This window comes from Mobula birostris, chromosome 2, assembly GCF_030028105.1.
Source record: "Mobula birostris isolate sMobBir1 chromosome 2, sMobBir1.hap1, whole genome shotgun sequence".
Classification (NCBI taxonomy): Eukaryota; Metazoa; Chordata; class Chondrichthyes; order Myliobatiformes; family Myliobatidae; genus Mobula; species Mobula birostris.
Genome location: NC_092371.1, coordinates 101,010,205 through 101,024,515, shown reverse-complemented (window position 1 = coordinate 101,024,515; position 14,311 = coordinate 101,010,205). Strand labels below are relative to the sequence as shown.

Here is a 14,311-nt window from a genome sequence, read left to right as displayed (position 1 = left end):
TGGTGTTCCACAGTGGTCTGTGTTGGGACCACTTCTTTTTATTTTACATGTCAATGATTTGGATGACAAAATTGATGGCTTTTTGACCAAGTTTACGGATGACATTAAGACAAGTGGAGGGGCAGGTAATTTTGAAGAAGTAGCGAAGCTACAGAAGGACTTAGAAAGATTAGGAAAATGGGCAAAAAAGTGGCAGATGGATTACAGTGTTGGGAAGTGTATCGTCATCCATTTCGGTAGAAGAAATAAAAGGGTAGACTAGTTTCTAAATGGAGAGAAAATTCAAAAATCTGAGGTGCAAAGGGACTTGGGAGTCTTTGTGTAGGACTCCCTGAAGGTTAATTTGTAGGTTGAGTCAGTGGAGAGGAAGGCAAATGCAATACTGGCTTTCATTTCGAGAAGACTAGACCATAAACGCAAGGATATAATGTTGAGGCTTTATAAAGCACCGGTGAGGTCTCATTCGGAGTACTGTGAACAGTTTTGGGCCCCTTATCTAAGAAAAGATGTGCTGATACTGGAGAAGGTTCAAAGGAGATTCACAAATCTCTTGTCATATGAGGAGTTTTTGATGGCTCTGGGCTAACTGCATTTCAGAAGAATGAGGGATGACCTCATTGAAATGTATCGAATGTTGAAAGGCCTCGATAAGAGTGGATGTGGAGAGAATGTTTCCTATGGTGGGGAAGTCTGAGGCCAGGGGACACAGCCTCAGAATAGAGGGCTGTTCTTTTAGAACAGAGATGAGGATGATTTTCTTTAGAGAAAGAGTGGTGAATCCGTGGAATTTATTGCCATAGGCAGCTGTGGAGGCCAAGTCATTGAGTATATTTAAGGCAGAGATTGACAGGTTCTTGATTCATCAGGGAATGAAGGGAATCGGGGAGAAGGCAGGAGATTGGGACTGAGAGAGAAAATGATTCAGCCACGATGAAGTAGCAGAACAGACTTGATGGGCCAAATGGCCTCATTCTCCTCCTATATCTTATAGTCTTATGGTATATTATAAAGTACTAAAGATACATAAACTATCATAGGAATGAAGAGATTACGTAAAATGCAATAAGGGTAAGGGAGTCACCACGCTTACTTTCCTGACATCATTAAAAGCAATTGCTCTAATTGTGAACTAATTTTAGAATCCTGTACTGTGGTGTAAAAGGCTCCCCAGGGAATGTTTAGGTTTGTACCACCTGCCACCGTCAACTACAGGAAAAACAGAATATCTGGTTAACACTCAGGTCAGGCCATATCAATGGAAAAAGAAACCTTTGATATTCTAGATTGAAATGGAAGAGCAGAAACAAGGCAGTTTTAAGTTGCAGAGAGGTGAGAGGAAGAATTAATGCAATCACTGCTACATCACTGGGAGGGCAAGATCAAGGTTGTGGTGGGCATAAGTTGTAGACAAGTCAATCACTTGATAGGAGCAGGTAGAGATAGTGAACCTAAACAAGAGGTAATAAGAGCCATCAGAGCATAAGACATAGGACACAGAATTAGGTCATTCGGCCCATCGAATCTGCTCCACTATTCCATCATGGCTGATTTATTATCCCTCTCAACCCCATTCCACTGCTTTCTCCTCATAACCTTTTCATGCCCTTACTACTGAAGAACCCATCAACCTCTGCTTTACATATACCCAGTGACTTGGCCTCCACAGCCATCTGTGGCAATGAACTCCAAGTATTCACCACGCTCTGGCTAAAGAAATTGATTCCAAACTTTGTCGCAAAGAGACGTGCTTGTATTCTGAGGCTGTGCCCTCTGATCCCAGATTTCCCCAACTATTGGAAACATCCTCGCATCGTCTACTCTATCTAGGCCTTTCAATATTCAGTACGTTTCAATGAGATCCACCCTCATTCTTGTAACCACCATCAAACACTCCTCATACTTAACCCTTCCATTCCTGGGAGCATTCCTGTGAACCTTAAACAATGCCAATGTATTGTTTTTTAGATAAGGATAATAGATAATAAGTGGTTTATTATTGTCATGTGCAGTGGAAAATTTTGTTTTGTATGCCATCCTTGCCAACCATTTCATCACATTAGTATTCTGAAAGCTGAGTATAGTGTTAGTTACAGAGAAAGTGCAATGCAGGCAGGAAAGTGCAAGGCCATGACAAAGTAGATAGTAAGGTCACTTTATCATACCGTGGGATTGTTCAATAATCTTACTGTATGTCAGCAGGACAGAAGCTGTCCTTGAACCATGTGGTACCTGCTTTCAGGATTTGATGCCTTCTGCACTTTAGGAGGGGGGAGAAGAGAGGATGCCTGTGGTGTGCGTGGGGTCTTTGATTATGTTGGCTGCTTTGTAAAAGCAGCAAGATAAAATCTGTGCTCACCCTATTTTAACAGGGAGAGTCCCTCTTGTCCTCACCTACCACCCCATGAACCTCCACATTAAACAAATCATTCTTCAACAGAATTCTACTACCAAACAGATCTTTATCTCCCCCCCCCCCACCCACACTCTCTGCTTTCCACAGGGATCACTGCTCTTTGCCCATTCGTCCTCTCCCACTAATCTTGCTCATGGCACATACCCTGCAAGTGACAGATATGCTACACTTGCCCATTTACCTCCATTCAGGGCCCATAACTGTCCTTCCAGGTGAGGCATCACTTCAGCTGCGAATTTATAGTCCATAGTATCCAGTACTCCAGAAGTGGACTCCTCTACATTGGTGAGACCCGAAGTAAACTAGGGGACCACTTTATTGAGCACCTCTGTCAAAGGCAAAATTTCCCAGAGAGCAAACCATTTTAATTCCTATCCTGATTCCCATTCCAACATGGAGGCTCTTTTGCTAAAATGAGGCCACCATATTCCATCAAGATAGCCTCCAACCTCATGGAACGAACATTGATTTTTCCTTCCAGTAATTTTCCTTTCCCGCTCCCTTTCCATTCCCCACTCTGTCCTCCTACCTCTTCTACTCGTCTGCTATCACCGCCCCTGGTGCCCTTCCTTCATCCCTTTCTCCCATGGTCTGCTTTCCTCTCCTGTCAGATCCTTCTTCTCCAGCCCTTTACTTTTCCTACTCACCTGGCTTCACCTATCACCTTCTAGTTGGTTCTCCTTCCCCTTCCCCCCACTTTTTATTTTTGGCATCATCCTCCTTTCCTTTCCAGTTCCGATGTAGAGTCTCAGCCCGAAATGTCGACTGCTTATTTTTTCCCATTTGTGTTGCCTGACCTGCTGAGTTCCTCCAGCATTCTATGTTAATTTCCTCAGGATTTCAGGCATCTGTAGAATTTTGTGTTTATCAGAGAAATATTAAGTCTTATTCATCCTCCATGTACTCACTCTGCAACATAAAACTAACTTTGATTTTTTTATTTCTGACAGAAAGTCTTTGATCTGAAAGATTAAGTGTTTCTTTCCAGAAATCCTGCTCAACCCAGTGTTCCCAGCTTTTCATATTGCTATAGGTGTCTGATGGAGAGTATATTGACTGGCTGCACCATAGTGTGGTATGTAAGCTCCAATGCCTTTGAACAGAAAATCTCACAAAAAATAGTGGAAATCACGGGTAAACCCCTCCTCACCATTAAGCTCATCTACACGAAGTATTGTCATAGGAGAGCAGAATCCATCATCAGTGAGCCCCACCACCCAAGACATGTTCTATTCTCGCTGCTGCCGTCAGGAAGGTGGTACAGGAGCCTCCAAATTCACATCAGTAGTTTGAGGAACAGTTATTACCCCTCTGCTTCACTTGTCCCATCATTGAAATGTTCCCACAACTTCTAGACTAATTGTCAAGGACTCTTCATCTCATGTTCTTGATGCTTATTGCTTATTTATTATTATTTCCTTCTTTCTTTCTTTTTGTATTTGCAGCTTGTTGTCATTTGCACACCAGTTGAGCTCTCAAGTTGATGCGGTCTTTCATTGATCCTGTTAGCGTTATTATTTGGTTATGGATTTACTGAGTATGCCCACAAGAAAGTGAACCTCAGGGTTATATATGGTGACATACATATAATTTGATAATAAACTTACTTTGAACTTTTTTACCATCTGCAGATTTTCTTTTAGATTTTCATCCACTGCCAATCTAAGAATACTACTAGAAAATAACATAAATAATAACTGAAGAATTTTTTTTGCCTTTATCTGAAGCTGAATGCATCTAGTTATAGAACAATACAGCACAGAAACAGATCCTTCAACTGACCTAGTCCATGCCAAACTATTAATCTGCATAGTCTCATCAAAAATGTACCTGGACCATAGCATTCCATACCTCTCCTATCCATGTACCTATCCAAATTTCTCTTAAGTGTTGAAATCCAACCCGAATTCACCACTTCCACCGGCACTCACCATCCTCTGAGTGAAGATGTTCCTCTTAAACATTTCACCTTTCACCCTTAACCCATGACTTTTAGTTCAGGTCTCACCAAACCCCAGTGGGAAAAAAGCTCACTTTCATGTACCCTATCTAAACCCCTCATAATTTTGTATACCTCTATCAAGTCTCCCCTCAGTCTTCTATGTTCCAGGGAATAAAGTCCTAACCTATTGTACCTTTCCCTATAAACTCAGGTCCTCAAGCCCCAGCAACATCCTTGTAAATTTTCTCTGCACTCTTTCAATCTTATTGATAATCTTCCTGTAGGTAGGTGACCTAAGATTATCAATAATTCTGCACACAACATTGCAAATTAGACCTCACCAATGTCTTATACAACTTCAAAATAACATCTGAACTCCTGTACTTGATAGTTTCATTTATGAAGGCCAATGTGCCAAGTGCTTTCTTTCCACCTCTATCTACTTGTAACTTTCAAGGAATTATGAACATGTATCCCAGATGCCTCCATTCTACCATCTCTGTTCTAGAATATTTAAATACCTTTACATTTAAAAATTATTCAAGTGATAAAGGCTCAAACAATTTTATTCCTTCCACCTATTGAAAATAAGATACTTTAGTTCCTTTACCTGATGAGTCGAGTGTGCTACTTGTAGTCGTCATACCAAAAGCAGCTTCAAAGTCAGGTTGCAAAATATTATTTGAAACTGGAGGCACTGTCGCATTTGTATTTGCCATAAATGCATTTCCAAAGCCTTGAAGAAACAAAAATATATATACTGTATACTTTTTCAAAAGAAAGGCAATGTCACATAAATTACACTCCTTTGGATTACAGCTAACTTCAAGAGCAAATCACCTCCTCTTGGAAAGTTCTTCAAACTGGCTAAATCAAATGCAATTCCAGGCAACATAAATGCAGTGGTGTGGATATGGAACAGTGCATGGAATTACATTTACAATTACATAATGTTGAAAATTCGATCCTGCACTAGAAATACACTGAATGAAAACAGTAGATTTTAAACATAATTTCGATATTTAACAGAATTACAACAACTTCAAGCTACAAGGAAAGGATATTACAAAATAAAATTAGTAATACACACACATTTTTCAAACTGAATGACTACTTTAAATCTCACACCCCCACCCATCACCACTACCCTCCAAGTACATCCTTTGCCCTCCCCATCACAACAAAAGTCAGTTACCAGCTAGCAAGTCAGACGATGCAGATGAAGTGGAAAGGGCCTGATTGGCAGGCTGAGACTCGGGAACAGAACTGCCAAAGGCATCTAATATTGGAGTCCAGGGGAGCAGCACAAAAAAGAGCGAAGAAAGCACCAAACTTAGATCAATTGATTTCTGCAACCATCAGAAACAATTACCCGCTTAAGCGAACAGATTTCAAATTTCTACTTGTTTGGCAATGGATGCAACATATTTAGAACGTCAAACGTTTCTACATCACATGCTATCCTAAAATCACACAATTTATCTGCTTTAGATGTATTTGAAAATTACAGTTTAATATCTTGGTGCAGAATGGTATTTCAGTGAAAAATTCAGTACTTGTACAAGGTAACAGTTACACGATTGAATCTAAGATCATACATGAGGTGCTGCTGAGAAACATTAATAATGAGTGCAAAAGTGTTGAAAGATCTGTTTATTTTAATGAACATTTTAAACAGCACTACATAGCAGTCTGTTTTGCTGCCACATTAGTTTTAAATACCAGAGCCAATGAAATGCTGAACATCTGCTCAACTTGGGGAGATATCTGAAAAGTATACCCACCACCAAACAGATCAAGTACGGCTGAAGATTCTGATTTAGCAGGAGAGGCACTGACTGTGGGTGGTGCTACAAATGCTTCAACTGTTGCAGGCAAATAAAGGAAAATAATATAAGTAACAACAGAAATACCAGAGATTTCTCATAATAAGATTAGCAGCTGTTCCTAAACCATAATTTGAAAGTCAATTGTCCTCTTGTTAGGTCCTTTCAAAATAATTCCAGCAGCAAGAACAATTTTCAACATTTCAGGCTCACTTTCTACCAATTGTCAGAGGTGATATAACAGTAGCCTTAAAAATCTGTGGAAGCCCAGTCTACAAACAAACATTTCCATTTGTATTTATTGGTGGTTTACTACTTACATTACATGAATTTCGAAGTTTAAAAGGAATTCGTTTTCAGTGTTACTGTCTTATTTATAGAGTAATCCTAAAATTTGAGCATTTATGTTCATTATTTCCCGCATCTTGAAATGAAAGGTTTTTTAATTAATTAATTAAAAATAGAGCACAGAACAGGCCTTTCCGGCCCAATGAGATGTACCACCCAGCAACCCACCTATTGAACCTATGCTAATCACAGGACCATTTACAATGACCAACTAACCTACTAACTGGGATGTCTTCAGACTGTGGGAGGAAGCCCACGTACACAAGGGAAGAGCTTACAACTTTCTTAAAGAGGACGCAGGAATTGACCTCCGACACCCCAAGCTGTAATAGTGTCGCGCTAACTGCTACATTTCCATGGCACCGTAAATGTTCTTCCCATTAAATATCTATGGCCCATGATATTCAATTACATGACAATCTTGAATATTCCTCCATTCCCTTAGGTTTAACACAAATTTTATAAAAATAATTAAAAACAAACAACTGAAGATGACACTTTTTCCCAGCTGCCCTTAAATCAAAATCAGAAGTTCATTATTCATTCTACGATGGCATTTCAAATGTTTTTAATTAAAATAATTACAAATAGAAAGGAGATCAACATATTGGAAATCCCTCAAAAAGCCAGGTCTGACATTTGGGTTCCTGGTGAAATTTGTGTATTTATACTTCAGACTAGAATTAAAAAACAACAGGAGTGCTAATATTCTTAACAGAAAAGGATAAAGGCCTAGGTGTGAGAGGAAAGGGGCACTTGAAGTAAAGAAGAGGTTAAGAACATAAGACAAAGGAGCAGAATTAGGCCATTTGCTCCATCAAGCCTGCTCAGACATTCCATAATGGCTGATTTAGTATCTCTCTCAAACCCAGTCTCCTGCTTTTCCCTGTAACTTTTGACACCTCAACTAATTAAGAACCCATCAAACTTTGCTTTAAATATGCACAATGATGTGGACTCCACAGGCATCAGTGGCAATGAATTCCACATAAATTATATGACTTTTCTCTGTGGATGAATGCTTTTGGCAAACTGGAAAGGAAATATCTGATGGTTAATTTAGAAGATCCTGTTATGGCATTCAAAAAGCAATAAAAGAAACAGCCTGAAAGTTGTCAAAGGAATGAAACGGGATGTCAAAAAAAAGCTTGCACTCTTCAAAATTAGCGAAATCTAACTGTCCCAACATTTATCCATTACATTCAGTTTCAGAAATAGTTATACCAGTTATAGCTGTCTGCAGCTTTGTTAATGGTGTTGAGTTAGTCACGAGCTAAATTATGCACATGAATACATTTGGAAGCTCAAATTAAGTGAAAATGCCAAAGGGTTGTAGAGGAGCTGTAAGTAGTGGACAAAACAGGGGGAATATATACAGGTAGGGACTGAATGGGTAGAATAGGATTTTCCCAATGTGCACTCACAGGTGGTGAGCCTTCCTGCTAAAAGTGCAGTTCCATTGTGCTCCACCAATCAATGCAGTCTGTCACTGACCAAATGACTACATCACAACCTGGCAGTCTGCCCAAACTCCACTAAGTCACCTACCCAAATCCGCTTATTTTTAAAAAAATTCTCTTAACTGAATTCAACTTCTTAAAAGCCTGATTATCACCATGACCCATTTAAACTTGCCATTTCCTCTTTGGCTTTGGTAACTGCCAATTCCACTCACTTGAGGGCACTGAAAATGAACCAGATTATCACAACTTCAAAGTCAGAGTTACACAGCAGGAAACAGCCCTTCAGACCAACCCATCCATGCCAATTAAGATGTCATTCCAAGCTAGCCTCTTGTTGACCAATATCCCTCTAAACCTTTTCTGTCCATGTAGCTGTCTCAACACTGCAATTGTGCCAGGCTTGCTCCATACAAAAAATGTTACCCCTCGGGTCCTTTTCAAAATCTTTTCCCTCTCACTTTAAAATCTATTTTGACTAGTTCATTCAATTATTTAGGGGTACAGTGCAGAATAGGCCCCTTCTGCCCTTCGAGCCTACCTAGCATGTCTTTGGACTGTGGAAGGACGTACAGACTCAGTACACGGTACACCGGAATTGAACTTCAAACTCAATTGCCCTGAGCTGTAATAGTATGGTACTAACCATGATGTTATCATGGTGCCCTAGTTTTAGGTTCCCCTACCCTAATAAGGAGGACAGATTATCCACACTCATGAATTGGATAAATCTTTATATGGTCACACTTTAGCTTCATGTATTCTAGGGAAAACCAAAAGTCCCATCTCCTCCTAGTAAGCTTTCCACGCCCAGCAACTTCCTCAACTCTTTTTCTAAACTCCTTCCAGTTCACTCTGCTTTGACTGAGGTGCTAGTGATCATAAATCTACGCCATCACCAAAGTGCTGAATGACGTTGTCCGAAGCTATCCTTGGCATAGCTCACCTGCTGCTGCAAAGTTCATCTATGCATGTTACCTACAGATTTATAATTTCAACATACTCTTGTAAAACAATCCTCTCCTATACAGTGGATTCCGGTGAATTGGGCCATCAGTTAATCTGGACAGCTGCTTATTTGCGACAACTCTTATAGAACTAAAACTGATCGAGAAAATGGTCGGTGTTTCCTTTGTTTATTTTGGGTACTAAGCTATTTAATTGGGACACGAGACTGATGCCAAAGAGTTTGTAAGTAGTGTCAGTCACATGTACTTGTATGGTTGTTAAACACTACACCATGATTAGAATGAACAGTTTTTAAATACTGTCAGTTGTGTCTATTCGTCTTCACAAAGCAGTGATTTTTGTCACTGATAGTTGGCACGAAATAAGCAGTAAGACAATTCAGAACTGCTTTGCTCACTGTGGTTTCAAACATTCAGGCTTGAAGATACCAGAAACAGCTGGGAGTGAAAATGAAAATGAAACAATTTCATTACTTCAGCATGTTAGGAATTACAAAGAATTAAGGCATTGACAATCATCTTGAATGTTACAATGAAAATGAAGATCTAGGGGATGCAATCATCAAAACATTGTATGAGGTCCATGTACCATTCCTCATCGGGAGAGCAGAAGAGTAGTGAACAACTTTAAATTCCTCAGTGATACCATTTCAGAGGATCAGTCCTGGCCCAGCACATAAGTGAAATTACAAAGAAAGCACATCAATGCCTCTATTTCCTTATGTTTGCAAAGATTCAGCATGACATCTAAAACTTTGATGTGTGGTGGGGAGTATACTGACTGGTTGCATCATAGCCTGGTATGGAAACGTTAATGTCCTTGAACAGAAAATCCTACAAAAAGTCATGGAGATGGTCAAGTCCGTCGTGGGTAAAGCCCTCCCCACTACTGACCACATCTACATGAAGTGCTGCCACAGAAAAGCAGCATCCATCATCAAGGACCCCCACCACTCAGGCCATTGCACTGCTGTCATCAGGAAGGTGGTACAGGAGCCTCAGAACCCACACCACCAGGTTCAGGAACAGTTACTGCCCCTCAACCATCAGACTCTTGAACGATAGGGGATGACTTCACACCCGCCAGCACTGATCTGTCCCCACAACCTACGGACTCACTTTTAAGGACTCTTTATATCATGTTCTCAATATTTATTGCTGAATTATTTATTTTTTTTCCTCTCTTTTGTATTTGCAGTTTGTTGTCTTTTGCATATTGGTTGTTTCTCCATCCTGTTGAGTATGGCTTTTCACTGACTCTATTGTATTTCTTGGATTTACTGTACATGCCGGAAAGAAAATGAATCTCAGTGTTGTATATTGTGACATAATGTATATGTACTTAAATAATAAATTTATTTTGAACTTTGAAAGCAGTTCATTAACTGCACTGATTTTGTTCACTTACAGTCTAATCAAAAGAACATGGCAGCATACATTAGATAAATTCCTCTGTTGCTAATTATTAGGAACTAATAGCTTTATAGTGCTGTAATAGCATTGGTAGTGTCCTAATTTGTTCTGCATTTCATTTAAATGCATAATTTGTTAGTCAGTTAAATAGTAGTTTATCCTTTTTTAATGCCTTTTTAACTACTTCCACAAAACTTCGACTAATTGGGGCAGACACTAAAATGAGCCGAAATGTACTGGTTCTGATGTGTCCCAATTAACTGGAATCCACTGTACTATACTTAATCTCAACTCCAACATCTATATCCTAAATTATCCAAAATTCAGGTAATCTGTGGATTCTTGACCTTCATCAGCTAAAACCCACCACTAAGCACATCTTTCCCTCCCCCCCCCCCCGCTTTCCGCAGGGATCGCTCCCTACGCGACTCCCTTGTCCATTCGTCCCCTGCCATCCCTCCCCACTGATCTCCCTCCTGGCACTTATCCTTGTAAGCCGAACAAGTGCTACACATGCCCTTACACTTCCTCCCTTACCACCATTCAGGGCCCCAGACAGTCGTTCCAGGTGAGGCGACACTTCACCTGTGAGTCAGCTGGGGTGATATACTGTGTCCGGTGCTCCCGATGTGGCCTTCTATATATTGGCGAGATCCGACGCAGACTGGGAGATCGTTTTGCTGAACACCTACGCTCTGTCCGCCAGAGAAAGCAGGATCTCCCAGTGGCCACACATTTTAATTCCACATCCCATTCCCATTCTGATATGCCTATCCACGGCCTCCTCTACTGTAAAGATGAAGCCACACTCAGGTTGGAGGAACAGCACCTTATATTCTGTCTGGGTAGCCTCCAACCTGATGGCATGAACACTGACTTCTCAAACTTCCGCTAATGCCCCACCTCCCCCTCGTACCCCATCCGTTATTTATTTATATACTTACATTCTTTCTCTCTCTATCCTTTTTCTCCCTCTGTCCCTCTGACTATACCCCTTGCCCATCCTCTGGGTCCCCCCCACCCTTTTTCTTCTCCCTGGGCCTCCTGTCCCATGAACCTCTCATATCCCTTTTGCCAATCACCTGTCCAGCTCTTGGCTCCATCCCATCCCCTCCCACTTTCAAATCTCTTACTAGCTCTTCCTTCAGTTAATCCTGACGAAGGGTCTCGGCCCGAAACGTCAACTGTACCTCTTCTTAGAGATGCTGCCTGGCCTGCTGCGTTCACCAGCAACTTTGATGTGTGTTGCATCAATCACCCTCCTCATATTTAATGTCCAACAGTCCTCAAAGAATTTATGGAATCCAAGCATCCAGCTTAATTACACTCCCCTTTTTTTCCATTTTCATCTTTTTACTACTTTTTCCAGCTTGAAACTCAGCTCTATTATAACCTTCCATTACTTAGCCTACTGACAGTGCAGCTCAAGGGCAATTTATGGGTAATTATACTCCTACAAAGAAACTTGGAAGTTAGACCATAAGACATGGAAGCAGAATTATGTCATTCAGCCCATCGAGTCTGCTCAGTTATTTGATCATGGCTGATTTATTTCCCCTATCAACACTAAATCCTGCTTTATTACAAGCACTATATGCAAAACAAGGTACTATCTTTCCAATCCTAGGGCCATCGGTTCCGCTTTTGTCTGTTCTCTTTCTTTAGCCATCTTTCTGGAAAACTTGTAAGGCTTCTCAACCAACCCCTGCCTTTAATTCCCTTCCCCAACAATCCAGGGCCACACATCTCTACTATCTTGATGTCACTCCAGGCTTGTTTACCGCCAAGTCTTCAACCTTCCTCCAAGTCACTTAACATCCAGAATCTTCTGTGGTACTTGTATTATCTCCTTAGAACATTGAATGGTATAAATTAAATTAGTAATCAAATGACCAACTAAACTACCCCCCCCGCTTACATGATTCCACTTTCATAACATTCATGTGTCTATCTAAATGTCTCTTAAAAGTATCTAATGTACCTGTCTCTACCACCACCCAAGGCAGCACATTCCAGACACCATTCACTTTTGTGTAAAAAAAACTTGACCCTCACATCGCCTTTGAACTTAACCTGTCTCACCTTAAATGCATAGCCTCTAGTCTTAGACATTTCAGCCTTTGGAAAAAGATACTGTCTGTCTACTCTATCTATGCCTCTCACAATCTTATAAACCTTTATCAGCACTTTCATCCAATGTGGTCTATCTCATCTATTCCACTAAACCTGGCCTCTAACCACATGGATCATAATTATGCCAAGTTTCTATACTCATACACATTATTTGGAATTATGTCCATCTGGTTATTAATTCACATTTCTTAACCGAGCTCCATCTGTCCCAGAGGACATAAAAATTAAATGATTTCTTCATATAACTGCCACAATCCATTTTAGCTTTCACAGTTACCAATTTTTATGTTCAAAGAGTATAGGAAGACTCACCAGATAACAGATCAGCAGTAAGACTACTTTCTGGCAAAGGGGAAGCCCCGCGTGAAGGGGTTGAAAAAGCATCTTTGAAAGTGAAAGTGAAAGCAAGTAAACAGTTAAACAGTGAATTATTCCTGCTTCCGAAATGCACATTTTATAAACTAAAACAGGTTCCAAACGATTACACAATGTTGTCAACTTTGTGTGTGTTTGGGAATTTCAGATGGGAAATGGGATATTCTCCTTTTTTTTTTTTGAGTACCTGATGCAAATAGGTCTATACTAGGACCCGCTTCGGGTTTAGGAGCTGTAGAGGTATTTGGCTCAGGAACAGAATCAAATAAATCTAAGAACAAAGACAAGATACATTAATTCCAAATTTCCTTTAACAAAAGTGGAGCAGTTAAAAGGTTTTAACATAAATTGATTACACAAGCTGACTGCTAACTAGAAGTTAAGCAAATTTGTACTAAAGAAATTACAATGCTTGTTTACTTGACATTTAGATTTATTTAGCTCAATTATCAGTCTCAGTTCACAAATCCCAAGATAAAGAATAAAGTTACCACCAAAAATATCAAGAGCAGGTGCAGTGGTAGTGGTGGCAGTAGTAGTATCTGCTGCTGTGGTGGTGGTAGCAGTAGTAGCAGTCGCAGTAACAGTCGCGGTTACAGTAACAGTCTCAGTCGTAGTCACACTAGCAGTTGTGCTGGTAATGGCAACGGTAGCTGTACTGGCAGTTGCAACGGTAGTGGTGGGGGTAGTTGCTGGAACGCTGGCCTCAGCAGGCTTCATAGCAAAAAGGTCCAGTTCAGCAGCAGCCTCTGCACTACCTTCTGATGGTGCAAAAGGGTCTTTGGAAATGGACAGAGGTGGGAAGAAAGAGGGTCAGAGGATGGAAAAATCAGGGTTTACAATCAAGATGCTAGGGTTAACATCTACATTTCAGTAGATTGGCTTACATTTCCACAAAACAATTTTATTACATTTTCATTAACCCTAGTCACATACTTTTGCATCATTACAAAAGTTGCATGAAAAGAAGGGTTAGTTAATGCAAAGAAACCAATATTTTATACATTCTCCTCACAGCCAACAGTTTACTCCATTACAATAGCCACCACCATCCCAAATTAGAAGAGTGCACAGCATATTACCAATTAAAACACAGGAGTTCTTTTTAAAAAGGTATAAAGCCAATCTTCATTTTAAAAAAGAAATTATATTTCCAATTATAAAATACAAATTATGCAAATGCTTAAAATGTGATGGATGGCAACAGGTTAAGAAGTGCTTTGGGTTGATGTAATGGATAAAAACAAAGAGTTAGTATGGTACTGTTGAAGAGGTATGAATTGAGAGTTGGCCTCCTGTTTCATTCAAAGACAGAAGAGCAGAATGATAACATTCAGCCCATTAAGTCCGCTCCACTACTCCATCACACCTGATTTACTATCCCACTCAACCCCACTCTCCTGCCTTCTTCCGTAGCCTGACACCCTTAACAA

At 40.2% G+C, this 14,311-nt stretch overlaps 1 protein-coding gene across 5 annotated transcripts in view; it reads right to left on the bottom strand.

Annotated features, from left to right (window-relative positions):
* The window catches only part of LOC140189051 (clathrin coat assembly protein AP180-like), a 203,167-nt gene that overhangs the window by 38,152 nt on the left and 150,704 nt on the right, over window positions 1–14,311 (bottom strand). For 4 of the 5 annotated variants that reach the window (XM_072245761.1, XM_072245767.1, XM_072245752.1 and 1 more), the window contains one exon: window positions 4,966–5,091. In XM_072245761.1, coding sequence (XP_072101862.1) covers window positions 4,966–5,091 — 126 coding nt within the window. Of the gene's footprint in view, window positions 1–4,965; window positions 5,092–5,550; window positions 5,635–6,139; window positions 6,221–12,815; window positions 12,888–13,065; window positions 13,150–13,369; window positions 13,658–14,311 lie in introns of all 5 variants that reach the window. The other variant, XM_072245780.1, reaches the window with a different exon arrangement.